The sequence below is a fragment of the Dromaius novaehollandiae genome, chromosome 3, assembly GCF_036370855.1.
Source record: "Dromaius novaehollandiae isolate bDroNov1 chromosome 3, bDroNov1.hap1, whole genome shotgun sequence".
Classification (NCBI taxonomy): Eukaryota; Metazoa; Chordata; class Aves; order Casuariiformes; family Dromaiidae; genus Dromaius; species Dromaius novaehollandiae.
This window is the reverse complement of record NC_088100.1, coordinates 72894872-72922589: the sequence shown is the minus strand read 5'-3', so window position 1 is coordinate 72922589 and position 27718 is coordinate 72894872. Positions and strand designations below refer to the sequence as shown.

At 39.3% G+C, this 27718-nt stretch overlaps 1 protein-coding gene across 5 annotated transcripts in view; it reads left to right on the top strand.

Annotated features, from left to right (window-relative positions):
• LOC112983271 (SAM and SH3 domain-containing protein 1) overlaps positions 1-27718 on the top strand; it is a 565928-nt gene that overhangs the window by 359733 nt on the left and 178477 nt on the right. The window contains exons 1-2 of one of the 5 annotated variants that reach the window (XM_064509184.1): positions 10123-10365; positions 15394-15435. The exons of 3 other annotated variants lie outside the window; for them this stretch is intronic. In XM_064509184.1, coding sequence (XP_064365254.1) covers positions 10321-10365; positions 15394-15435 — 87 coding nt within the window. In that variant the 5' untranslated portion in view covers positions 10123-10320. Of the gene's footprint in view, positions 1-10122; positions 10366-15393; positions 15436-27718 lie in introns of those variants that run through there. One more of the 5 variants, XM_026100265.2, reaches the window with a different exon arrangement.

Sequence of the window (27718 nt, the reverse complement as noted above, 5' to 3'; positions counted from 1 at the left end):
AATTTGTGTCATAAAGAACTGCAAAAAAGGCATCCAAATGCAACACTGAAAGTTAGATGGCAATTTATTTCTACAGTATAATCTTGTAGTCATTTCACAGGCCTAAAACAAGCTCAGAAGTACAGCGCTATATTTCGTACACTCTAGAAAGAAAGAGATCCTTACAAACAGAAATACATACTGATGTTAAATGTAAATTCTGTGTTTACTTTTATAACTATAGGCATACCTGACATAAAAATGAAGGGACAGGCTAATATTTTAGCTATATTATATCTATATCTTTATTTTATCTATATTCATCTGTGTTCCCTCTTCTTCTCATGCCACATTTTTCAACATTAGATGTTTGCTAGTTAGAGTGACAAGCTGTAGCCTTTTAACAATAAATGGACTGTGTTAGTTGTCCATGCTAGTCCTTGGTCATAGCACTAGAAAGTATGATGAAAGATGTGCATAGCAGGTAGGAGCTAGGAGATCCAGTTCCAATCGCATTCCCTTTCCTTGGCAAGCCCTTGGCCTGCTTTTGCTCTCTGCCTCCATCCCTCCCCAGCTTATGGAGCAGCTCTGGGGGGCCAGCACTCAGCTGAAATTTAGCCACTTCTATCTTCTCTTTAAAGCTGTCTTTGGTAAAGACTCCATTTCATTCTTTATTCTTACTCTGTAGAGAGTTTTTTCAGCAGAAATAGTTTACCCTTCAGGAGAGCATTGTTTCCTTCAACGTGCGCAGGAAAGCCTTTGCCTGCTTTCAGACTGTTGGTTGCATCTGTGTTGTTTTTAGTGAGGAAGCAACCTGAAGAGCAAATTCAAATTGGGCCTGCAGTCCAGTAGGCACTATTCAAATGTGCGTAACATCTGAGCTGCTTTTGCAATTGTACTTATTTAGGGAAAAGATGCACGATAACGCTTCAGAGGTTTCACCACGTACCTGGAATTTCTGCAGCGGGGGGAAGTGTGCTTGCTTGTCTCTGTGTTGGACTAAACTGTGATGACAGGGATATTCTTTTCAAAACTTGCCTTGCTAAATTAAAAAAAAAAAAAGGTATTTCTACAGCCATATTGAGTATAAATAATTCTCTCTTAGACCACTAGTTTTATAGTAAGTTGTATCTAAACACATCCTTTGTGGAAATGGCTAAATACATTGAATCTACTGTAGTAGTAAGTTCTGAGAGGAGCTCACTCAGCAATGACCACTTAGAGGGGTCGAAGAAGTACTTTTTGAACAGAGCTATCGCTAGCATGAAACAATCCTTGAGCGTCTAAAAAACCTGCGCAGCCACATCTTGGCGGGCTGCGGGGTGGTGGTTGTCCTCGGCGAGGTTAGCAAACGCGCACTGCCATCTCGTGGCCTCCGCCGCCTCTTGACTCTGTCAGTGCAACAACGTTGACACCTCTTATGCTTATATGGCTTAAAAATAATAAAAAAAGAAATACGTAAATCAACCTACCAAATCTCCCTGGGGTTTGGAAAAGTGTAACCTCTGGGCTGAGATTTGGTCGGAGTTACTAGGCATCCAGGTTTATTTATATATATATATATAGTGTATATATATATCTATATACACACATCCACACACACACACAATATATATTGAACAGGGAGTCAGGGCCACGTCATTTCGCAGGGAGATGGGAGCGTGCTAGCTCAGGTTCAGCACTGTGCTCGGGGGGCCGGTGGGTGCTGGGGTCGAGGGTGGGCCTGGGGGCCTGCTGCCCGCTGCAGGGTGGGATTGGGACTTTGGGGCTTTCCGCGGCATCAGTGGCAGCACAGGAATCAGCACTGTCGTCTGCCCCTGTGTCTCAGAAGAAGGGCAAGGTCTGCAGGGAGAACAGACTGCCTCTGTTGGAAAAGTCCTTGCCAAACACATCACCCCATCACCACCACCAAAAAGAAAGAAAGGAAAAAGGAAGGAAAATATACCGTGACTTCACCAGACCAAGGGAGCAGGGAGACCATGCTTTGCTTATGTACCAGATCACAGCCTAAACATGAAATAGAGAGAAGAGCTGATATTTTGTCCTCACTTGATGATTATAATTTTAATTGCAATATTTTTTTTCCAAAAATGAAGTACTTTTGATAAGGATGATTATGCAGCTTAAGCAATTGAACTGTTCAAACTGTTCTTTCCAAGCATCTGACATCTATTCATTGAAATGAAATTATGCCTTTGGCTTTTATCAAGGCCTAAATTTGAAAATGCAACTTCATATCAAAAGTCACAACTGTAAGTTTGTTAGCACATGTACTATGTTTTGGTATTAACCATTGTGACATTAACGGTTTGCTTATAGCATAGACAAGTTGCTTCCAGATATTCAAAAAATCAGTTCTATTTACATTACATTCATATTTTTTAGGCGCACACTTTGTCTCTTCTCTGTGACCCTGAGTGCTTAAAGGATGATATTCGTCATGAAAACTGAGGTTCTCATAAATAACATGATCGCAGGAGCTGAAGCTTTAAAAAGAAAGCTACCAAAAATCCCTAAAGTCATCAAAATTATGTTAATTAATCAGCACTACTGTTGTTTCTTTTTTTGTCATTTCTAGTTGTCAGAGCACCTATAGATATAGCTAGCAAATATAGATAATTGGGAATCAGACAGAGCAATGTGCTGCCAAATACTTTATATTGCTTGTATTAATGTCAGGTCCTTTGGAGGCAGGGATGCTTGGAGGCAGTGGGTTTTTCAATAGCCACCCCTTTCACTAAGAGTCCGATCAGGACTATGCTGACTTCTAGCCTCAGTCATTTCTTTTCCATCCACTATCAAACCCTGAGTTATCCTTTGTATAGTTCTGTCAAGGAGTTTGATAAATATCTTCTTGATGATTTATATAATTCATATAATTCTGGCTTATTTTTGACACACAGTCGTATCAGTCTGTCCTACAGACAGACATTTATAGCTTGTGCTATAAATGTTTTCCACATGCTGCTGAATGGCTATGTTAAACTGAACACAGGGACTGTCTGCCATAGCTGCATGAGGAAATCTCTGTTTAAAAATCTCTTATTAGCATGTCTAAAGGGAAGGGAGTAAGAGAGAGAAACCCTCTTGCTTATTGAGGACTTTATACAAGGACAAATGAATCTCTTTTTGTTTCCAGTCAAGATCTTCTCGTGTTGATTGTAAACTACTTTAATTTATAGGATTAATAAGGGCCTAGCCTCAGGATAGTAATTCTAATAATTGGTAGCAGCTTCCTATTAATGGGCGAGAAAGTTGCGAAGGAAGATGGCAACATGAACAATGTAGTTTACTGAGCCACTGAAAAGTTCAGAGCAAGATGACTTTTCCCTCTTTCCTTCTGTCTTTTTTTCATAAATGAGATGGTAACTTTTTTTAAAGCAGTGTTAACCTTTACAGTTTCTGCATTATTTTCAGTAATAATTGACACTTCATGTCTGCTGGGTTTGTCTGACTCAACAAAGAGCATCAATGGCTCTGAGTTCTAACTTTCAACATGGGTAAATTTTGGAATAAAGTGCTGTATAAGAAATACATGCAAGCACAAACCCACTTTTCACATACATTGTGCCAGTTACATAGATTGCTGGCATCACTTCCCCTGAGATAGCAGAGCTGTATAATGGTTTTCTCTTCCCCCTGCAGAGTGGACAGCACTCTGTGTATGTTGTCTGCAATACACAGCATGGTGTATATTGTCAACAACCCAACTACACAAAACTTTGGACAGGTGAAAATAAGGTAGCTGGCAGACATCATGTGTTTTTAAGAGCGGGGGTTTTGGTTTGGTTTGGTTTGGTTTTATTTTTTTACATAAGCTTAAAATTGTTGCTGTTAATCTGTCCAAGCTAAGGGAGAGATATACTGACCCACTTCTTGGATAGTATTTAGAAAATGCTTTTTTAGAACAGTAAAGATTTTATTGTGCGCTCTTTAATTCCATACAAGCCCTTGCCTTGCTCATTAGTGTTCAAATGTCATGACATGGGACATGTGTATGCAGATAAATGTTTTCAGTTAGAATAACTCCAGATGGGAAGAAACAGCATCTGCTGCCTTGAACTCTCAGTCCTGGAGACCATAGATCTGATCCAGGGGAATGCCTTTAAGATTTTGCAATAGTTCTTAAATGCTTCTCACACCTCTTCTAGGAGTCAACCTTAATGTCCCAGCCTCATTTCAGCACCTGCTACTGCAAATTTTTATAGGTACTAGGGTTTTCTGCTGTAGAATCCATAAAGAAGAAAGAGCAATTGGCACTCTCCCTGTCAGCACCGTAATTTCAAAAAGCAGCCTTGTTGTTTTAAGGAGGACGAAGGAAGAAAAAAAAAAAAAAAAGGTTAATGGTTAGAAGACTGAAAGAAGCATTTCCCAGCTCCTCCTGCTACACCGCTTTTTGCAAAAGTATCTGGGAACATGACAAAGTTTTGATATTTGTTGATCCTGAAGACCTCTGTAAAGGTTCCCCAAGGGTGAAGAATCTGCCCTCTGCTTCCAATTCCCAAATTCCCAAACCTGCTCTGAACTGTACCAGCCTCATTTAGTGGCCCAGCCCCTCAGCAGACTCCGTGCTCCAACTCTGTTCTAGATAAATGAAAAGGAGGACTGAAGAAAATGCAGTAAGGGCAGGTAATAAAGTTTTTTCCCAGACAAAGACACAAATCTCTGTAGTATAACAAGGGAGGATGACTGGTAAAATTTAAGGTTCCCTTAGCATAGCTATGTCCAGATTTACTAATCTCTATATTGTTTGCATTTGGGGTCACTGCTTTAGATGAGTTAGAGACCTTTGTGCCTCCTTTCCTCTCTATTTTATCAGTTTCAAGAATCCTCTCTGTTGTATTCTCATGCAGGGCTCTGTAATAAACAGGAAAAGAATTTCTCTCACACTTCAGACTTTATAGCTAGAAATGTTACCATTTCATGTAATAATTCTGAATTGTAAAACTGAATCTGGTACTAGGGATTTAATTTAGGGTTCAGAACTGTAGGATTTTATGATCAAAACTCAGTTTGTATTTCATGACCCAAAGGATATTTTGGAATGTCAAAGGAGATAATTTTCACAGATAACAGTGAGGATTTATAGAAGAGTTGTATTTGATCACTTACCCTTGTCAGAAACAATCCTAAACAACTATTTTCAAGGATCTTCTACCATGGTATATAGTGAGGGTGCAGTAATTTCTAATAACCAAGGGCTAGGATCGCCACCACTGCTTATGCTTCTACTATACTTCTAGCTTCTCTCTTATATTTTAGCTTGATGAGTCTGATCCAAATTCCATTGGCATTAATGAAGAACACTCATTGACTTCAATAATCTTTGAATTGCATCTAGTATCAACCACATTAGCATAATCAAGTGAGAGGCAATTGTTATGGATGCATTATTTAGCACTGATTAGGGAGATACTGTGAGCTCCTAGTGTCAGCTGGTGTGAGATGTTATTTTATAAGGGCTTGATTATTAAATTACTATTGCAGGTTATGAATCTTTCAGCTGGGCTTTCACTTCTTATTGGGTGGTGTTCTGTATTTATGTTATAGCTCCCCTAAAACATAGGTTAGAAGGGTTCAGCCATTTTATATGATTTTCAAGTCTGTAATCTTTTATCCTCTGAAGTGGCATTAAGAAATGCCACAAACCTGAGTGAAGTGAGCATCAGGATGTGTATCACGTCCTTGCCAGCACCCCGTAGCAAGACAGCATTCTGCCTTGCTGCAGGTATGGCTTTGTCCTGACAGCACTCGTTCAGGCAAAAAGTGGGAGAAAGAATATGCCAGGTTTCTGATGCTGTTAATTCACCTAGAGTCAAACTCCTAGTACACTGTGCAGCTTATCTTGAAAGTTGCTGAACACCATTAAAGTAAATCAGATTGCACCGCCCGTGTCACATCCTGGAATAACTTTGTCAAGCCCCATTTGATGCGTATGATCAGCCACTGTAACACAGGAAGCTACAAGTAGGAACCAAAATGCTGGAAGGCCACAAGGCTATGGCAAAGCCCTCGTTCAGCTGGTTTTAGTGACAATATTAAGTGTTGTTCAGTCCATTAGAGGCTCTGTCTATGCCCAGGAACTGAGCATGACTGGGAACACTGCTGTGTGCAATTGTCTTTGTTTTTAATTTTTTTTTAATCAGTACTCAGCTTGACTGACTAGCAATATTAGCAGAGCCAGTTACCACCACTTCAAAAACCATACTTGATCACATCTTGCCTGAGCAAGCTCAGAGACTGCGGTGGTTAAAACAGGGGTGGCAGACAAGATATTTTCAACAGTGATATTTCCAGATTTGTTAACACTGCTGGAACAGTTAAAAATAGTTTTGACAGTGATCAGGGTTTCCCCAAAGAGCTGCAGGGGGCCATAGAGCTCTGCTGCAAGTTATCTGCTTGCCTTCCTAGAGCACACCATTTCAGTCATTAAATTTGCTTTTAGGGACATCCACAATGATTAACTGTCATGCTAGCCCATGCATATATATGCGCCAGCAGTTAGGCAAATTTTACTTTAGAGACTAATATTCAGGCCGATGGACTTTTGTGCCAGTGCAAGACTTTATCAGTCAATAAAAGTTGATCTGCAACCTTATTTTATGTTAGAAAAACTGAGCCTCACCCAATAAAACAGAAGTGAAATCCTTCTCTGCCGTGTCAGATGCAAATGAAAATGCCAGAGAATAACATGCTTAACATTTTGGGACAAAAACACACGCACACATAGTATTTGGCATGGTAATGTCACTCACAGTGAGCTCTCCTAATCACACATGAAAAGGAGATACAATATGAGGAAAATCAGCAGTGTGGCACCAGTAAGCAAAGGCAGCCCCTAGCTGGTATAAATTGTTATATTCCACAATTGAGAGAGAATAGATGGCACATTAGTATTTAACTGTAGTACTGTGGTCTACTTTAGAAATAGATCATTAAAAAGAATATACTTGCAATTATTACAGGAACCAAACCTCAGAAATCTTTCTCACAAATCAAAGCAGGTAAAAGTGTGCTGAAATGCTAAGGAGTAACATTGGTGAGAAATTATTTACAAGCACCTCATTTTAACATGTAACATACCTATTTAACAGTAACATACCTATTTACATAGGTATTAAAATTAAAATATGGAGATTTGTTGAGGTCAGAGGAGGTTGTTTTTCTGCCTGGTTCAGGCAAAAGCTTGGAGCTAGATAATGGACATGTGAAAATGTTCAAACCATGTTTTCTGGGGGATCAATATAAAAGAATTTCAGGAGGGGTACATAAAGGTGATTTACTTTTCACCTTTTTCTGGCTTACTGCAGAAAAATGTAATTGAACCTCAACTGGTCTCTGAATTATTTGGCCTTCTGTTAAGGAAGCAGAGACAGATCTTTGATAGATGTTTATTATGATCATGATGGGAGATTTTATGCTTCTGTGTAGCAGAAGAATTGAGGGAGAAAAAAGGAAAAACAGACTTTTAAAGATGGTTTCTACTGTGTGTCATTTCATCTCTGTGGTATTCCTTGCCATCTCTGACCCAGTGTCTACTTAGAGGCTCCAGTAATACACAAGCTGCCATCATCGGCCTTTTGCTCTTCTCTTTTACCCGCCCCCCCCCCAAACATTAGTTCAAGAACAGGAACTCAATCACTTAGCATTTTCACTACAGTTTTTCTAGCTATTTAATGTTCCCTAGTTAATGAAATAACTAATATAAGATGAGGCAATTTTGCATGGAAATTAAACTTCGCAATCCAGATTCAAATCCTCCTCAATGTAAAATGACTAATTAAAATTAAGTAATGTTACTGTGGTACAGCAATATGTCTACAGAAATTCTTTGGAGCTTATAGTGGAGCTCAGCTACAGGACATATTTCAAACCCTCTGAGCTCAATGTACACAGTTCAAAACAGCAGATAAAGTATTGGAGACATCCTGGCTGTAACTGGAAGGCCCAGAGGGTTAAAGATCCTTTGCAAAAGGACAAAGATGTCTGTGTTTTACAAAATGCCAGGAGAATTATATTCAGTTGCCAAGTTGTAGGATTCACAGAATAAACCAGGAAAAAAATATGCGCTGATAAGGAACAGTTTGCTAGTTCTTGTAAATCAAAGGAGCTTTAAAAGCACTAATAATAGACTTATTGCTGAACAACATCCTTTCTAATTATTTATTTCTGGACAGATACAGGATGATCAGCATCCTGTTTTATTTCGTTTTGTTTGTATAAGTAGAACACTCGAGTGATTAACTGAGAGTAAGTGCTGATTAAAGGTGCATCTAAATTTATCCCCATGTTGTCTGGGGATGGCATAGGCGCAGGCATTCTGCAATCACATCATTGGATTTTTTGTCATGTAAATGTTGTTAATTGGCATAAGTATATTTCAGGCCAAAGCACAAAGTCAGAATCGGACGTCTTACTAGCCTGGACAACTCTATTCGATGAAAACATGGAATTTTTATTCTCCTCTTCTTCTTGTCCCATTGATCTAATTAAGTGCTGTCTAGGGGAGCTAGGGGAGCTAAGCTTGTAATGATATAACCAGGTGGTGGTAGCAGCACTTCCCTATCCAACAGAAAACAGTAACGTGAATGTTTCCAAGGATGCCATCTAGTTGCTGAGGAGTCAGACAGGTAGGGCACAGTCTTTTGGTGGTTGGTATAACTTGCTTTCCGAGGCCGCCCTGGGGCTGCCGACTGGCTGCTGCTTTGCTCTGTGCCGGCCTCCAGCAGGGCGGGGCCCAGGCGCACCTCGAGCCTCCGCTCCCCAAAGTCAGCCGAGAGCGGCTGGGGGTGCCCAGGGCCTGCAGGGGCTGCTGATGCCTTTGGGTGCGAGGCCGCTTCCTCCCAGTGCCCGGGGACCAGCCGTGGAGAAGGCTGCAGAAAGTGCCAGCAGCATGTTTCCCACATAACTAATGAATTTCTGAAACAGAGTTGCTTTTCTCTGCCTTCATTCTGCTTTATTCTTGCTTCACCCCCCCATCCTTGTTGTTCATTCTTGCCTGTCCAAAAAGAGCCTGCAAACACAACAAGGGCCTCAGAGGAGGATGTTAAAGGCAGCAAACATAAGGTTTTGAGTATAAAAACATTGGAGCTGTGGAGAACATTCATCTGGGTTGTCTAAGCATTTGGCAAGCTGGTACGTGCTGCAGAACAGAACGTGCAGTAGTCCCAACTCACCAGGAAAAGTCAAGAAATGTAAATTGAATATTATCTCAGACCTCAGTATGTCAAAAAAGGGGGGAAAAAAAGCAAAAGCTTGCAAGGGAAAAAAAAGGTTATCCAGTGAATCTGGTGGGAGTTTGGTGAACACCTGCACGTCTTCTGCAAGAGCATTTATTGTCCTGGAGTAGTATTTCTAGTCCCAGACTTTTAATCTTTTGCACCTTCACCAGATTTAAGTGTGAGGGCAGTTGACTGAAAGCTTTAAGGATAGGCATATGAAAAAAATTGCAAATATGGCACTGGAGTCTCCCAACTAGCAGATGGTCTTTGGGTTATTACATTTTTCTCCCTTTTCAGTTTACTGCAGGGAGCTAAACTCTTCCTTCTAGGCTCTCTTCTCAGTGCATAAACAGGAGTTCTGCATATACGTATATAAATGCAAAGAAGAAGATAGAGGTCTTTTTATCCCCATTTCTCCAAAAATGTGCTGCAAATTCTTCTGTGCTTTTCAAGTTTGCTGAATTGCCCAGTGAAAATTATAAAGGCATTTAAATGTGGTTTTGTATCTTCTTCCTATCACAATAGCTTTTGTGCATTAATTCGGTAATGCATTGTGGCATAGCCAGTATTTTTAACATGTAACTTGGGATGAACTTGAAGATATTTATATATGTAGCACACATGAACCAGCACTGATGTTCCATATATAAAATGTAACTTCATACACCTTAGGGACTTACACTGCAGAGACTTATAAATACAAGCCTCTGGCTGAAGCTATCTTTCTTTTGGCTGCATGTAGCACCCAGTAAAAGTTTGCATTTGGCACATCTTTTTTGAGGTGTGGCAGAGTTATAGATGGTAATATAAGTTGAAGTTTTACAAATGGTTATGTTAGAGACATGTATAATTTCTTGAGTTCCCTTATTATATATTGTGCAAGCATTCAGTTAGCTGAGACATACTTAACTTTTGAATCATAGGGAAAATGCCACTGCCCAGCTTGCTTGCAAATTCGTTTGCTTAGAAGCCTCATTGCATCAGCAAAAACTTATGTTTAGAGTGCTCTGTGGAGTGCTCTGTGGAGCACAGTGTTTTAGCACAATGTTTTCTTTTCTTCGTTCAGTAAGTTAAATGATCGGAGCAATACCTTTGACAAAGAAGAAATCATTTCATTGTTATGGATCATTTTTCAAGTGAAGCTGAGTTTTGGAATAAAGTGATGGTGAGTAAACCATGCGAGTGGGGAACGAGGGATTATTTTTCTTCTGAGTTTTATTCAGCAGTTTCTGAAAACCAAGATGGAAGGGATTTTGGTATTCTGACTGCAGAGTTATATGTTTTTTATTAAGTGAAAAGCAAAACATATTGATTAAACAAGGGGTGAGATAATAGCAGGCATGCTTGCTGTTGTGTTCCATGAGAAAATGGAATGTGATTTTTTTTTTTTTAATAATGAGTTACAAATTGGATTTACTGATAATTACTCTGAGTTCTTCTGAAAGTGAAACATGCCAGCTGATGAAGTAGATGTATTTTGTCTAAGCAGCTGCTTTTAACATAATTGTAACCTAGATTTGCAAAATCCTTCGTGGTGGTGGTAGCTATATATTTGAAGAAATGGAGGTTTTTTTCCTTAAAAACAAAAACTAATTTTATTTCAAATGGGGAAAAACTTGTTAAATAAATAAATATGATGATTCTTTCTGAAAACTGCATTTTCTATATTATCTTTATTCTTCATGTGCTGTAAGAAGCTGTTTTCTTTTTTTTCTTTTTTTTTTCTTTTTTTGCCACTGGAATACGACTGATACTTCAGTCATTGAGATATCAATTTCATTCAAGGAGAGATTATTTTTAATCCAGTTTTCTGGTCTTTGCCCATAAGAGTAAAGAGGCCAGACAAAGTAAGAGGTGCTTAAGTATAGGGAGGTAACCCTACGCATAGCTGCAGGTTAGAACAAGTAAACTTTATTGTGCCTTCTCTTGTTGCTGATGGTAATCAGGACATTCATATTAGCCTGATGAAAAGAAAAAATCAACCAGAGGTTTTCTCAAGTAACTTAAGGAAAAAATTTTTTGAGGGAGAAAGGCAGCATGATCTACTTGGTAAAGAGTATAATCAGAGTGTCTGGCTTATCTTCTCAGGCTCTGCCACAGGCATGCTTATATGAGTCTGAGGAAGCCACTGTACACCCAATTTTACTACACTTACTTACAAAGTGAATTGTACTGTATTCATGTAGTAAGGAATCCTTGCGAAATCTTTCAGTTGCCATATCTTTAAAATATCAGTAATTTTTGTCTACTTCACAGGGCTGCTATATGTCTTGCTTTATTGGTGTATTTTCTCTTTGATGACAGTGTTTCAGCCATCTCTAGTTCTCTTTTCCATAGGTAGCATCGCTGTTGGGAGACAGTAATTAATATAAAAAAGTGTTTAAATTTGAGGGCACTTATTTCTATTTCCTTGTTTTTTTAAAAAAAGCAACTAAAGTAACTGGCTGTCCAACTGCTGAAAATATGGACTACATAAACAAACTGCATTTTAGAAAGGGATGAGTTATGCTAATCTTTTTCCGTATATTTTAAGCCAAGTTTACAAGATACAAAGTTTTCCATTTTGCTGTCTTGCATATATGTTTTCTACAAATGTCATTAGCTCGTGATAGCAGATTTGCAGGTAGAAATGATTATCCTGTTGAACCTTTAGGCTGATCCTGCAATTTTATTGTAAAAGAAGATTTTTGCTGATAGGCCTCTACGGTTGTCCGGATGTTGAGCATCTTCCCATGTGCAGAGGCTTACCTGCTTGCGATTTATTTATTTCAGATGAGCTCATGTCCAGTGAAGGAAATGGAAATGTTTCTCTCTAATGATTTGCTAATTGCTTTAAAGATTTAAAAATAAAACTAAGAGAGCAACTCAGTTTGCTCTTTTTGTGGAGCGGCTGTTTTTTTTCACTGCCTTTCTCCCCAAATAATAGCACTTCCATCTTCACTTGACTCTCTCTTCTCATGTGAGCTCTGTCTGCCAAGAGCAGAGCCCTGAACTCAGAGCTTGTGTTTATAAACACTTCACAGAGACGAACACTTGTCTACAGGGTTTCCCATCTCTTTGGAAATCAAATTTTCAAATAAACTTCTGTGTTTCCTACTGTTTTCCTGACATGGAGTGTTGGTTCCACTCCATGTCAGGAAAATTCCTCATTCTGTTTTGAAATTGAAAATAACTTAATAATCTAAAATGTCCAAAAATGATTTTTGAAAAATAGGGTTACAGTTTTGTTTTCTTGAAACACTGTAATTTACAGGAAGGGTTTTTAAAGAAAAATGCCCAGAAATACTGGCTGAAATTTCCAAATACAGGAGCGACTGCATTGCATTTGTAGGGAAGAAGCCAGCTAGTTGTCATGAAAAAGATATGCCAACCTCTACATTTCTGATGCGGCTTTCAGTAATGCTGCTTTGCTGAACGATGGCCCGAAGGGGATTCGGAGGTCGAGCTGCAGAGTATCTCAACACATGAAACTGAGCTCAAATGATTTGGTTCACCACGTGCCTGAGTGTTATCAGTTTGGGGACGGTGACTCAGGATAGCCAGCCCGTATAGGATTATTGGGCCGGGCCATGCCACATTTCAAAGATAAAAAGAAGAAAGCACTTTGAGGCATGTTAGTGCTTGAAAGACAGTGCTGGACCCATTCTCCTGCTCTTTTCTTACAGGCATTTTGCCAACTTCATTTTTGAGGGATACGTTAAGCAAATACCTAATAACTAGAATGTCATTAACAATGTCAGCATAAAAACGTAGCAGCATGAGGAAAGTATTTAATGCTATATTCTTCTTACCTTTAAAATTGGGGTGGGAGTGAAGTCATTACAGCGACATGCCTTATTTGATGCAGCCCAACCAAAACCTGTGGAAAGATTTTCTTTCTAATTTCCTGTAGGGTGCTGATTTGCTGCCTCTTTTCATGAATACTGGATGGCTTTGAACTGTGACTCTTAACAAGTTTAGATGAATGTGGCTTGTCACTTGTGTTCATTTAGTGACTGAGAGCATCCTGCGTTCAATGCCTTCTGTCTCTTGGGCTCGGAAGTGCCTTGCAGTCTTTATCCTCTGCTGAAGCATTTCATTTGCTGTGCAGCTAGTCACCAACACAATCTCTTAATGCAGGGCTGTTTTAGATATATAAATTCAGAGTTATTTTGTCCTGCCAGTCAGTGTCAATGTAGTGTTTGAAACAGGCCAAGAAAAGGAGAATTCTAAATAATTGTTAGATGTCGAGTTGCAGCTCTGTCAGGTATTGTGCTGTCTGTCTAACCACAGGAACAGGATGTGCGGCTGTTTCCTATTGACTTGTCCAGTTTCACCCTGCCAAGATTGTTGGGGGACGGTTCAGGAAACTAAGTTACCTGTGTTGCCAGTTTCTGCATACAATGGAAAGGAGTCACCCTGCTCTTTAATTAAAAGTATCTTTTTTCCCTTTCTCCTAATTTTCATTTTTATTTTACTCTCTCAATTTGTATTTTGTATTTCTTTTTCATCTTACCTATGGAACTGAAAGCACTGTATCTACTGCACACCTGCCTTTGTTTTCTGGTAGTTCGCCCAAATTCCAAAAAGCCAAACGCAACGTAATCTGCTCATCTGGAAGCAAGTAATTTTCTTTGAATCAAGCTGAAGGCTATATGCTTCCCTGGAGAAAAGACATATATATTGTTGTGTTTATGCTTTGCAATAATAATATTTGTCCATGTGAAGAGAAAGTGTGAAGTTTTTTTCTTCTGCCACACCATATGGCTTATGACTATTTACAGTCCAAACAGTAACAGCTGCTGCTGTGTAAGAGCATACATTTCTTTGAGCTGGTGATGTGCTGAGCAGTGAATGACAAAGTATAGGTCTGCAGATGTATTCCAAATATCCTAATTTACCAGTCAACATCTCATCTATCATCCTCTTCTTGGAAACTCTTTGAGCTTTTTTCTTGTGTGCTTAGCTAATGGGGAGAGCTTTGGTGGCTTGGTTTTGGTGTTTGTTCATTTTTTAATTTTGTATTAGTATAGCAAATCTGTGTAAGAGTTACCACTATCCAAATGGCAGAAGGGAAGGACACGTTGGTCAGCAAAATTAAAATCTGAATCATGCCCATAATCTCTTTCAAGAGAAGCTTCTAGTTGGAAGAATAAAGCAGGTAGTCCTTAGACCTTTAAATTGTGGGTTACTTTATGACCTCAGTTAATGGCATACTTAAAGGATGGAATTTTGTGTTCAAAAATACATGTGATTTTACAGTTATCAGCTAGTACCAGTAATTTCTGCCTCATATCAGCCTCATATCATGCCTGCTGAGCCTCTTCTTTCCTGGGATCATCTGCTAGACATTTTGATGAATTCCTGAATTTTTGTATCAGGCATTGTAATAGGTGACTTACCATTGTCGGTCATTCCTGTCAACAGCGGGAGGACAATTTCAAGATATTATACAGTTGGTCTACCTACCTGGTCTTTAGCTGTAGTGCTCTGATTGGAGATGGCATTTAAACCTCTGCCATTTTCATGCCTGTCAGCAGGTCTCTGGAGCCATTGCTCTCGCATATTTGCACTGAGTTGTTCATGTACCTGCTCTTTCCCAATCGGTTAGACAATTGGCACATTGTATTTGTTACAACTTATCTCACAAAAGCATATTCCATGGAGGATGCAGTGTTCAGGAGGGATGTTCCCAGTGCATATTCCTCCTGTCAAACAATAATCCAGGAGTGCTCATTAGCAAAAAGAATTGCAGGTTTCTTGCAGTTGACACTTAATCTCCCACGAAGCTGTCCTGGTAAATAAGACCCACTGGATCTGATCCTACTTCAGACTGCATTGGAAGGTAGCTGAGAATAGAAGTGATGACACTTTCTAGGAGTGTATGATGTTACAGTGGAGTGTAACCGTTGAAAAGCCTTAAAATTAAATCAGATTAATTTGTAGGGAGCATATAGCTATTTCTAACATTTATTTATTATTTGTTTTTAATGCATCCACAAATACCCCTGTGTCACTGGGGATTTTTTGGATCAGGACTACAAAAGCAGCAGAAACAAAGGGACTGGAAGGAACCTTCTGAGTCTTGATGGTAGTTAGGCAGGCAGCCCAGAACTTCCCTGCTTCAATGGTTAGAAACAAGCCTTTAATTTGTATGCCTTTGTGGCCGTCTTACACACAGATGTTTTTAACTTAAATAGTTTTCTTCCCTCAGCTTGGTGTGAACAAGTCTCCATCTCAGATCTGCTTTGCTAAGGTAAAGACCTTCTGCTCATCATCTCGCATCCAGTAGGTGCTCTGTTGCCCTAGTCATGCTGGCTACTTAAAATTGCCATTTCAGACTGTGCTGTGACCAGAAGGCTTCTGGAGAAGGAACCCCACTGATGTCCCATAGATGTAGACAGGCACTTGTGACAGCTGAGAATTTGCTGTAGGTCACATCACTTTGTCATTTTAGCAAAGAAATAAAGTGGGGCTCCAGGTGGCTTCTGTTCAGATCCCCTCATTGTAGAGCCCAACCACTGCTACTTATAGTTAATGAAAAAATCTCCTTTATAAGTTTAAGAGCTATGATGTGGCACTGAGTAGTTGTGATTCCATAATTCATGTGCTTAGTCAGCTCATTCCAGTGTGAATGAGGGAGTTACTTGAGAACACACTCCTCAGCGTGGATTTCATCTCGCTTGCCAGAGATAAAATGGAATTGCCAGAAATATTTGTATGGAAAGCCAGAAGCGCAGCCTTAATCTACATCACTGCTACAAGAAAGAGCTTCTAACATATACCTAACAGAAAAGCAGTGATAGGTACTGTCTCCTGCCCCATTTCTGCTTCACTAGAAGAGACAAATTACTTTGGCTTTCTTGGATCAATGCAGTTCTGCCCAGGTTAAACTTGGAACCGCATGGAGAGAAATCAATATAAAAAACTGACAACAAAAATGGCAGAGGGAAAAAATTGCTCTGTATAAGCTAAGTCTAAGTTTTCTTATGGCCTTTGCCTGCCAAAGCTATTGTGTGAGCAGTAACAATGGATTGCATAAACAAATTTGAGGGATTCATGGGTTCTGATTTCATGCTTTGTTCTTTCTAGCTGTCTGCTATAGTAAGCAAGGAATCCATTTCAATATGCACTATGCAAAATTCTAGGAACAGCTGTGATTATTTACTTTTAGGTTGCTGCTCAGGGATAGCCTGGCTTGCTGGCAGCTCTGTGTTAGAGCAATCAGTGTTAAGAAATTACCTAGTGAATAAAACTGCTTTGTGAACCTGTGACGTGATCTGATGCCATTAATACCAGATGTTGAAGCCTCTGTTCCTCCTCCAGTTCGGCTCTCAGTTCATGCAACACTACGATGAGAATTTGCTCTTGAAAGTTGTCTCTGCTTCCTAAGTAGGGAATCTGTGAGCTTCAAATATAGAGGAAAGCTGCTGTATTGACTTAACTAAGGGAACATTCATAAGGACTGTTGCTGGCTTGATTTTAAAAAAAAAGCATATTGTCACACTGTCCAGATGGGGATTAAAATTACACACATTCCTTTCTGTTGCCCCTTGGGCTGAGCACCCTGAGAAAGAAATCACTGAGGGTCCGGGCTTTTCTCTCAATGCTGCATGCTGGTGCAATTGCATCAGTCCTCTGCAGAGGCAGCTTGGCACACTAAAATTGCTGAGTTTGGGACTTCACAGAAACCTGCATTTTGGCATTGGACCAATGAGCTTGAATCTAAGACAATAATCTCTCAAATCCCATGCACTTGCTTTAGCCCAGCAAGTTAGAGCAAGAGGCTGTGCTTGGACAGCATCCCAGTGAGACAGAAGTATGGAGCCAGTTCCTGTCAGAAAGCTGTACCTTGGTGGGTATCTTAGTGTCCTGGAGCTGCCAAAGACGACCTCTCACCAGTCTTCTCCTGGAAGACCTTGCCATTGATTCACCCAGAGGCCTTTGCCAGGACACCAAGTTACTGATCTGAATGTGCTTGTGCAATAACCTTGTGAAAGCATGTGCATTAGCATCAGGCAAGCAGCTCCAACAGCCTTTGTTTGTATGGTTGTTACCTGACACGCCAGAAAAGGTTGGGCAAGGGATGAGGTAAGAGGGAATTTGAGGAGGGCACCTTTCCATCCGACTCAAAAATAAAGGAGAAGTTCCTGCTCCTTCCATCTGCTGTCTTTAAGGGGTCTTCCTTCCTGTCTTTTCACAGGCAGACAGCATGAGAACTCACTTTATTGGAAAATATCACATAGAGGTGACAGCACAGTGCAGCAGCAGAATCTTAGAAGAATTATTTAAATCCTATATCTACCTCCTTTCCCCTCCAGAAATGGCCCATTTCCTAGCTCTGCCAAAGGCAGAGATGACAGCAACAGGGAAAGCTTAGTGACAGTGTGACTTGAGATCCTCAGTGCTGCCTCAGGCTCCACGGCCAGTAGGAAAAGCATTTTGGGACATTCCCCCCACAGTGTGGCTGTCACTTCACATCTCAAGAGTGCAGAACAGGCAGCTGGTGCCCCGAGCAGAGGCTCTGATGATCTCAAAGTCCTGCGCATGCAGAAGGGTTTGCAAGGCTTGAAGCATTTGCATGATATGCTTTATAGTATTATTTTAGATTTAAAATGTGCTTGAACTATCATCCTAGACTAGTTCCTGCAACATGAATTGCATTTTATGGTGCCATTGATCTCATTATTTCTGTGATTTCATTCCTTTTATTGTGAGTTTTATCTGAAAAAACAATTTACTGTTCACCATTTTCTGCTGTCACAAAATGAACTTACTTTCACCAATACCTCTACTAAACTGGTGGTGCAGATCCCCTGTGAAAAACTTACAGCTGTTATAAGAATTTCTAACATATATCTTAGAAATCCATTTTTTGCCTCTTGATTTAATAGTCTTCTAAGCCATTATTTCAAAAGGGGATGTTGCCTATTTTTTATTTCTTGGGTTCAGTAGTTAGTGATAAATGAATCTCAAGAGAGAAAGTAGCTGAAGATGATGAATAGAAGAAGAATGTTCATTATTAGCTCAGGCAGAAAATGAATCCCTTTTCAGAAATTCAGGAAGTTGATAATAGTGGGGTTTTTTTATAGATGATTACCCTCATGACAAATCTATCGCTTTGCCTTCTCAAACAAGTATGATATGTTTTGTCTTTTTTTCCTCTTGACAAGAGAATTCATGACATAATGTCACACTGTTGGAAAATGTGTATGTTTCTGGTAATTACTGGAAAATGATGCTGTTCTTAATTTCCATATTATACAGAGCAGTTGTGATTAAAAAGTTAGACATTGACATGCAGGCAAGTGCTGAGATAAGGCAGTTAATTTCTCTTAGCGGCAGCAGATATTTCTCTGTAAGAGGACATAATACCATTTCTGTGTGCCTTTTTTTTAAAAACTGTTTAACAGCAGTCGCCGTACAAGGGTGAGCTGTAATCCCACACAGATGCTGAATTCCTGTGCTATGATCAGTGTTAGTGAAGGCACCTCACCCCTCATGTAAATTTTTACCTCATCAGGAGCTCCATGATATCTTTGATCATTGCCACACAAAGCAAAAGAGAAAGAACTATTTTCTCACCTACTTCCAACCCTATATGCCATATTTTGAGAGATGCAGAGGTGAAACTTGAGGTAAGTGCCCATCCCTCTGCAGTGATGTGCTGCATTTGAAACTGAAGCAGGGAACAAGATGTCATGCCATCTTTTTTATCTGTAAATCAAAATACTACCTCTGCCTTGTTAGACATATTCTGTCTTTGGACTTTATTACCTTTTCCATCCAAATTGTTCAGTTAAGAAATCAAAGCTAAAGGCGACAGAACCACTGTGGTTACATGTACTGGTTGCTCCTGGTTTGTAGGCTTAATGGGTACAGTCACAAATTCAATTAAATCTTGTCCAGCCCTTTATAAATCCTCAGACACATTTCACATATCACATCTGGCCACCCCTAGGCATGGCTGGCCGTCTTTATTCAAAAGACGTGAGATGGCCTGCTTACCTAAAAATGTTTGCCAGAGCAGAGGACTGAAGCAAAGCCACAGGTTCTCCTGGGGAATGGGAAGAGACACCCACAGTGTGGTCCCTGAGGAGTCCTTTCAAATCCACTGGAAGAAAAGCACTTTGGTACTGACGATAAATTGGGGAAGTCAGAAGAAGGGCTGATCCTCTTACCAGTGCCCCAAAATAAGGGAGGGTTTCAATAATACGGTGCTGTAACATAGGCAAGCCCTCAGAGACTTCTGAACTTGGAAAGGCATTTTCAGACTAGTAATGGAAAAGAAGTAATCTTCCCATGCTACTCATGGTGTAGGAATTTATAGTATTTCAACACTTTTTTCATCCTCAAAGTAGCATGAAAATTCTAAATCCTGGGAAGCATCATAAATTCACAAACTAAAAATAATTTGGTTAAAATGAATCACAACCTCTTATTCTGTTCCCCTCCCCCCCCTTTTCCCACCCTGTTTTAATCTAAAATTACTAATGTTTCAAAAGGAAAAAGATACACAAAAATATGAACTTTTGCAATCAGTTTTGTTATTGAAAAATTAAAATATTTTATAAGGATAGGATGTGTTTATTGAAAAATTCTCGGTCAGCTCTACTCCTGAAAATAGTCCCTTCAAATCCATGAAGAGTGCAGATAAATCCACAGTAGCTGTCCCTTCCCCCAGACTATGGCTGAAGAGTCTGTCTCCTGCAGGCTCAGAAAGCAAGGTGAAGAAACACTGTTACTATTTTACCTTAAGTGTCCAGACTACAGTATAATCTGAGTTGACTGATTGTATTGATTTTGTATAGGATGTGGCCAAATATGTTCTAAATTCTCCAAACTGAAGAGGAAGGGAGAGGGTTAAAGTGCCTAAAATAAATTCCAGTAATCTCACGGTGTTATAACTGAATGACTGATAAAAGAATAGGGCACTGTAAAATGATGTGATAGAGATGAATACTGTTCAACTAGATTAATATGCTAATAAAGGGGATTTTTTGTTCTGAACTAATTATAAAATCCACTTCCTGCAAACAGCTGAATAGGCTCAAGTTACTCCTTTCTGGCCTTCTTTTGCTGTTGGTTACCTTTTAGTGGTAAACTAAGTACATTATTTGCAATGTAATGGTATAATGAAACTAAGAGAAAGAATTGTCATCCGTTCAAGGTTTTTTTTCATCTTTACATGCTTTTTGGCAGTTTTGTTTAGCTTTCAGACATTCCAAAAGCTGTATTTATGTTTCAGAGCTTGGATGCAGCATTCAAAAATTTCAGGCAGATGTTTATAGTCAGGTAGACTGGAGCATTGCAAATACACCCCGGAAGCCTATGTGTGGTGTCCCTCGATACCCTCCATTGCTGTGTTTCAGCAAGGAATATGCTGTATTACTTCGAGTTCTTGGAAAGGTTTTGTCACATGGGACTGACTAAAAAGGGCCTTTCTAATATGATTTCTATGAAGCTGGGGAACAAAGGGAGCTGTCAAGGTGGAGAAGGAAACTCAGAATACTTAAAGCTCTTTGCCAGAGGAAGATGAATACCCTCCATGTACTCCTCCACTGGCAGCAGTGGTGGTGGTGGTGGTGGGAAGCAGGTGGTTCTACATAAACAGGACAGATGTGTGGCAACTGTCTCAAAAGGTTTCTCTGTCCCTCATTTTCAAAGTTGCCTTGTTTTTGCACAGTTTTTGTCTGATCTCACCTCTCTCATCTAGCATCAGAGTCCTTTTGGTCCTACCAAAGGCTGCCTAAAATTTGTGCTGCCTAAAAGGAGCCCTTCTTCATCTTTTGGAAGCATCTGCTCACCATCTCGTTTCAAAGCACAGCTGAATATGTTTTGGCTTTTTCTTTTTCACCATGCCACTGCTTTTAACTTCTTAATCACTCTGTTGTTGTTGGTTAATTGCTAAACGTGTAGATGTAGTCCCCTTTTTTTTCATTATGAGACCAAAATTGCTGCCTGAGATGCTGTTCTGCAACAAATGTCAGAAATTTATTAGTTACTAACACTCCTTCAAAAAAACCATTGCCATTCTGTTTAAATCATTATAATGGGTTGGACCCATTTTGTTTCACTAAACAAAAAAATGCAAGGAAGAAATCAGATACATTTTGGTCAATTTTTATGTTTTGCCCCCTAATACTTTAAGTCCCCTGACTGATGGTGGGATGTTTGCCATGTCAGTATATAATTTCTGACTTACAGGGACTGCATGTGTTCTTGGCGCATGAAAGAATAATTTAAATTGTCCTTTCCCATCTTTTACTCCCCCAACCTTTTTTCCTCTTCTATATTTATACCAAAGTGATGAAAAAAAGGAAGGACAGCTACCTATTGCCGTTTCTTTCAAGGCCCAAGAAATTGGGGTATATATCCAGCTGGGTTACACTTTTGAGTTTATGTGGGTTTTTTATTCTCCGAATTTATAGGCTGAAGTGAGGAAATGCCTTCCTCTTACAGCCAGCCACCCTCTGCAGCTCTCAAAAGAGAGAGGAGAGACCCTGAAAGCTCCCTCTCCCCCTCTCACTGGTCCAGATGGACAAAGGCTCATCTCAGGCAAACGCACCTTTTAAATTGCAGGGATACATTCCTTTCAGACATTTAAAACTCATTTTTCAAGGAAAAGAAGTGGAAAACATGCAGTGCTTAATGCAGGTGGGAAAGCCTTGAGAAAGACGTATCCAAACGTATCATGCTGAGCTTACCACAGAGGCTGCTTCCCTGAAGCACATTCAGGACTACATTACTTGAGTCTGCTATATGAGAACAACATCACATTGCATTTTGGCCCATGCAGCTTCACTGAACAGTTCACTGTCTGGTTGGCCTGTATGCTATACCACTATGCATGGTTGAAATATGAGACTTAGTCAAGGGAAAACCTTTTTTAACCAAAAAACTGAAGCCTGCCTTTTTATTGCTCTTTAAATAATATTTAGGAGTGAAATAATTTTCTTCTCTTGCTAAATATTTGGGGATAAGAACTATTTTTTAAAAAACGGTAAAATTACGAAAATAACATTTAGGCTTTCCTAGTCCTCCAGAATATTTGAGCTGTGGAAAATTCATCCTCTGAGAACAACTAATACAGATGATGTGAGTCTAGAAAGTAAAAGTAATTGTAGACGAAAAGATGAAAATCAAGGGGATCCACTAGAGGTATTCAGGCAAAACATGATAATTGCTATTCCAGCATATGAGGTACCTATGGCTGTATACACTGTTTTGGATATATACATTCAGTTAGTGTAAAACTGGTCCTACTGAATCCAGAAATCCTGAGAACTGAAATCAGAGGTTCTGAAAAATCTGTGTCTGTTGATTCACAGCTATATCAAATAAGAATTTTACCCATATCATCAGTGCGATAGTTTTTTTTTGGGGGGGGGGGGGGATCTCATCTAAAAGCAGGTACAGCAAGTATGGTTTGCCTCAGTTTTTTCTTTGAACTTAGAGAAAAATGTTCTCCACCTAGGTGAGCAAGAGACAGCTGCTTTCTTGCATATACACATGCATGTCTAGTCCTGTAGAGTGGGCAGAAACTGAGTTGATGCACTGAGCAAATGTAATTTAAATAACAGGTTTAATTACAGTCTTATAACTGGATTGTCAGGTTTGTGACAAATGTGTAGTAATTTCCACTGCACTTCATAGAGTCAGCAAATGTTGATCAACAAGTATTGCTTACTCTGTTTTTTTAAGTTTTGATTTAAAATGCCCATGATCAAACCAGTCTTAAGAACAAGATATATGTTCATTAGGTTCTTAAAGTTTATTCATTTTACCAATTCAGTTCTTTCCCAAGGATATTTCAATTCCAGTAGATATTGCAAAATCAATGCTCTAAAAAGATAATATGGTTTTGAAAGCCAATGCTGTAGAGTGCAGGAAGAAGAATTAGAGAGATCAGTAGCTCTTGTACGAACTCACAACTATTGTGTGGTGACAGTTGTTTTCCTGGATATCATTAGGACGACAATAATCGAATCCCATTTAGGGGAAAAGTCTTCAAACTGTTCTAAAGGCTTTTAACTGTACATTTTTCATTAAATCCACCAGAGCTGTATTCTCACAGCATTTGAAAATCTTCCCTTTAGCATGAATGAAGCCCCTTAAATCAAAATTACTTTTCCTCAGTTAACAGAGAGTAATCTTATTAATGCAAAATAGTAGGAAATTTTCACAGCACTTTTAGAAGCTATTTTCTACACATTAATTTGTTTTAGGTCTATAGCTTGCACTAAAGGTGAATGCCCAAAGTGGGAATTATATTTTAGAAACTTTTTTTCCCCCTTTAAAACATATTTTATGCCTTTTTATAAGATGGTTTCTGGAGGAAGAAAGCAAACAGTTTATTCTCAGGAGAATTTTCATTTGCTTAAAAGATAGATGAAAGTGAGGCTATTTGTGGTAAGTATTAGTTTTAAAGAACTTGTTCAAGCAAAATGGGTTGTTCTTTTGTTTCTTTTCTTTTCCCCATTATCTTTTGCTTTCCAGCAGACTCCAAAAAACAACCTTCATATATTTGAATGTTTATCTGTTACTTTTAAATCAGAATTAGAAAGAAATAAATTGCTCTAGAAAATATTTTTTAAATTTAAAATCTATTCATTTTATTATTGTCCCTTTTAATTCAGGCATACTTAACCTGTTCCCATCAGGAATCCAGGCCCCTTTGATTCTTCTTCCCTCTCCCCCTCCCCCTCCCCTAAACCTTTGCAGCATTTCAGCCAAATACATAGACAAAAATCCTGCAGAGAAGTTACATTTTTATGCGGTGGTATTTAGATTGAAGAAATGGTTTGTATTTGATCTGTTCAGTTGTGATACCTCTGATGTCAAATCCCAAGTGGGATGCTTTGAGCACCACCTTGATCTCTTCACTTTGAGAAGCTAATTTTGTGTTGTCTTATCACTGCCCCTGTGTTTTCTGTTGTGAGTGATCAATAGAAAACAAAATGGCTAGTTCCCTGTATTTTTTAATTGATCTGTAGATTCTATTTTCAAAAACATTTGCTGAAAAGAATATGTTACCATGTGTTAACTCTCTGATCTTCTTTGGCACATTTTGTGGCTACCTTGCCAACTTCAGTCATACTTGAAAAATTATCTTTTGTTTTTATTTTTCCAGTTATGTTTGTCAAGACCCATGAAATAACTGGATAGAAAATGCACATTTCTCTTCCATTTATGTATGAGAGATTTTAGCTTTCCTATTCACAACATGAGGGTAAGCAGCTTTTGAATACAGAGCCTGATACAGGACCTTCATGGGCCCTATTGAATATGTGCCATGCCAGGTGATGCAGATGAAAGAGCTGTGCAGTCTCCTAGCCTGGTTCCCTTATTTTTCACACCTTTCCACCAGAAAATTCCCACCCTCATAAAGTGTCTTGACACCCATAACTGAAAACTTGTATATAATCCTGCAGTGTACTGGTTGTGATCATCCCCTACTCCAGCCTCCTGAAGGAACCACCCCGAGAAGATTTATTCCATGTCTGCCCTACAGTACCCAGTGTGAAAGTGAGGTTTGAACTTTGCCCCAAGCAAAATATGTTGTGAACTCATCCCGAGGCTTCACAGCTATGTCATCACAAGTGCTGCTCCTTAGTGCGATGTAACACCTTGACTCCACAAACAGGGGCTCCCTCATGTCCTCCTCTTCTCAGGATGCCTCCAGAGGAAGAATTTGCAGTTCATGCAACTCTACCACAGGGGGAAGGGAATGATGCACGTTCCCTCTAGGCCACCTGCTTCTCCTTAAGGTATTAATCAAAAGGCATCCTTGGAACCAGAAGACTTGGGGGATGATGCTGTAGAGGTTGTCATGACTTCTTGGGGAAGGGGAAGAGATCTTCGGAGAGTCACAGCAGAACTATCTGTGCTATTTTTTCAGCCTAATAACAATCATGTTCCTCCAGTGGTGATGAAAGCAGTTAACTCTATTAGATGGACCAATGGTCTTTTTTTGGTATTTATACCAATACTATTAGGTGCTATTGTTCATCCAGAAGCAAACCAAAGAAAGGCATACTGATTAAGTTAAGAGTTGTAAATACTAGCACATGGCTTTGTCTTTAGTTATCTAAGTGGTACTTAAAGGCTGAATTTTTCTGATCAGTACTACCCCAGTAAGGCTATATTCCCTCATCCATCACATATTAAATTGATTATGCACCATGTCATTTTAAAAATATGCAGTTGCTATTTGATTTATATGGACGCACTGCCTGCCAACTCAGCAATTTCCATCTCAAAATAACAGATCTCAAAAAACCCCAAGCCCCACAGTCGGCTGCTTTATGTTATAATGAGTCAGCTGCAAATCTGTGCAACCACTAATTTCAGCCCATTTGTCCAAAGGGACAAGTAAAAACATGCAATTTTCTAGCAATTACAATCAGTGAAGAACTCTAGGTGGGAATGGTCGGCAGAAATATCAAGAAAGAATGTAGAGCAGGAAGCATTTTCTGCTAAGTTAAATATAAATATATATAAATGTATATATTTCCAGTAAACCCAGGTTAAATGACAATCACAGGCCTTGTCAGCCAGATCAAGCGAAAAAAAAAAAAGTCTGGTGAAGTCAATGTTGCATGTGGTTTGCAACTAAGTGTATGCTTAAGTGAATGAACACTGGCAAGGCAGTGCAAACTTTATAATGTCTCTAGCTCCACAACAAAATGAATAAAGGATTTTGTTGGCAGCCCTTTGGTGCGTGATTACTTCAAATATAAACCAGGCAGGCCTGTTTGTGTCATATATGTGATATTTTGTCATTGAACAGCACACAGACTAACAGAGAGTAGCAGTAGGAATGGCAAATGTATGTTCATATCTAAAAGCCAGAAAAAGTAAGGAAGCAGCCCTCCTAGCTAAGTAATATCAGTGGACACTTCAGGTATCTCATATGTATCTTGGGCTTAATTAGGACTTAGAGAAGAAGTTGGTCTACTTTAACTTCTGGTGCAGAGCTTGCTGACCTCTTCAGGATATCGTGATAGGGATACCTTGCATTGACCACTTACAATCCACTGCACTATAATGTTACAGTCATTTCCTTGTGACTGGAACATTAAAAACTATGAGGCAAATTGTCAGTAAGAAATAGTATTCTCAGAGTTCTGTAATGGTATAAGGAAACAAACAAACATCAAACCATGCAGTATGGCACTTGGGGAACAGAGAGCAAATCTCATCTTGGTTTCCTTCCCTGTTGTCACTATGAAGGTAATCAGGAATTCAGATATCCTTTCTGATGTGACTGAACCAATGGGCATCCAACAATCACTGCAGGTGCCAGCTTTTATCAATCCAATCACTTATGACCATGATCATGTGTGAGTGTTGTTTTAAGGTGATATATAGAGCCTGGTACTTGTGTATTATTTCTATTAATGATGCATAGTTAAGCCCAAAGCAGTAATGTAATGAGACGAATCCAATAGAGTTCATTTGTGGGGCCTGTGAAAGGAACATCTTTAACAGACCTTGGATTTAATGAGAATATGTTATTGATTAAATTAGATCCACAACAGCATAAGCAATAACACTGAATTTCCAAAGTGTACTCTGATTGAGCTACTATTTCAGATTCAGGCTCTAGGTTTAGAAGTGGGGTGAATGCATATCCATAAACAGTGTTTTCATGGCATCATTACTAATTAGTATAATTATATCCCAATGTCATTTGCTTAATTTATGACTTGGCAGCATGGCTGAAAGTAGGGTTTTTCTTCTTGCATTTTCTGTTTAGAATTTGGTTATTAGGATGAGGTCGTTAGTTTACAATTAAGTCATTTCATTTCCTGTAGCACTAATATTAATGGAACACTTCATCACCGAAGCCCATATCTTGCCTCTCTCTTAAAGAGCGGGAGGAACTCCTATGGGCTTTAGCTTCCCACTCCATCATTAAAGCTGCAGGAGGAATTTCTTACATGTGTTATATGAGACAATGAGGCAATTTCATATGAAGTCATTTCTGTACGCACATTCCCATCTTCATGCCTCCAGTGGGCTCTTTGGATCTTCCCCCCATCCCTCTGCCAGCAGAATCCATCAGTTCAGATGTGGAAGAAAGCTTTCCTTTGTGGAGGAAAAAAATGTGAAACCTAACTTTAATCGTGGAGTTTTACCAACTCAGATCAACCCATGTCCCTAAACATGCAATTCTCGGCTACATGTTTGGCCACGGTCAACATCAGATTAAAGAGAGAGAAAGGGGCAGAACCGCTCCTCTTGTTATCACCACACGTAGCTTAAAAAAAAAAAAAAAAAAAAAAAGGGATTAGTGAGCATCAAAAGGAACAAAACAGTAGGAGAGATTCCTTTTTCCCCCCACCTGTATTAAAAAAGATTGGCTTAGTGTTTTTTATTATGTGCCACAGCATGATCTGTTTTAACAATCCGGCTTTCTGTGTTGATATTGTTACCATCTAGTGGCCGGTTTGCCCAAAGGAGGTGTGTGGCTACTTAGTAGCAGAAGTCGTTTCAGAGCAGACGAAGCTTTTTCCTTTTGGACCTGAGCAACT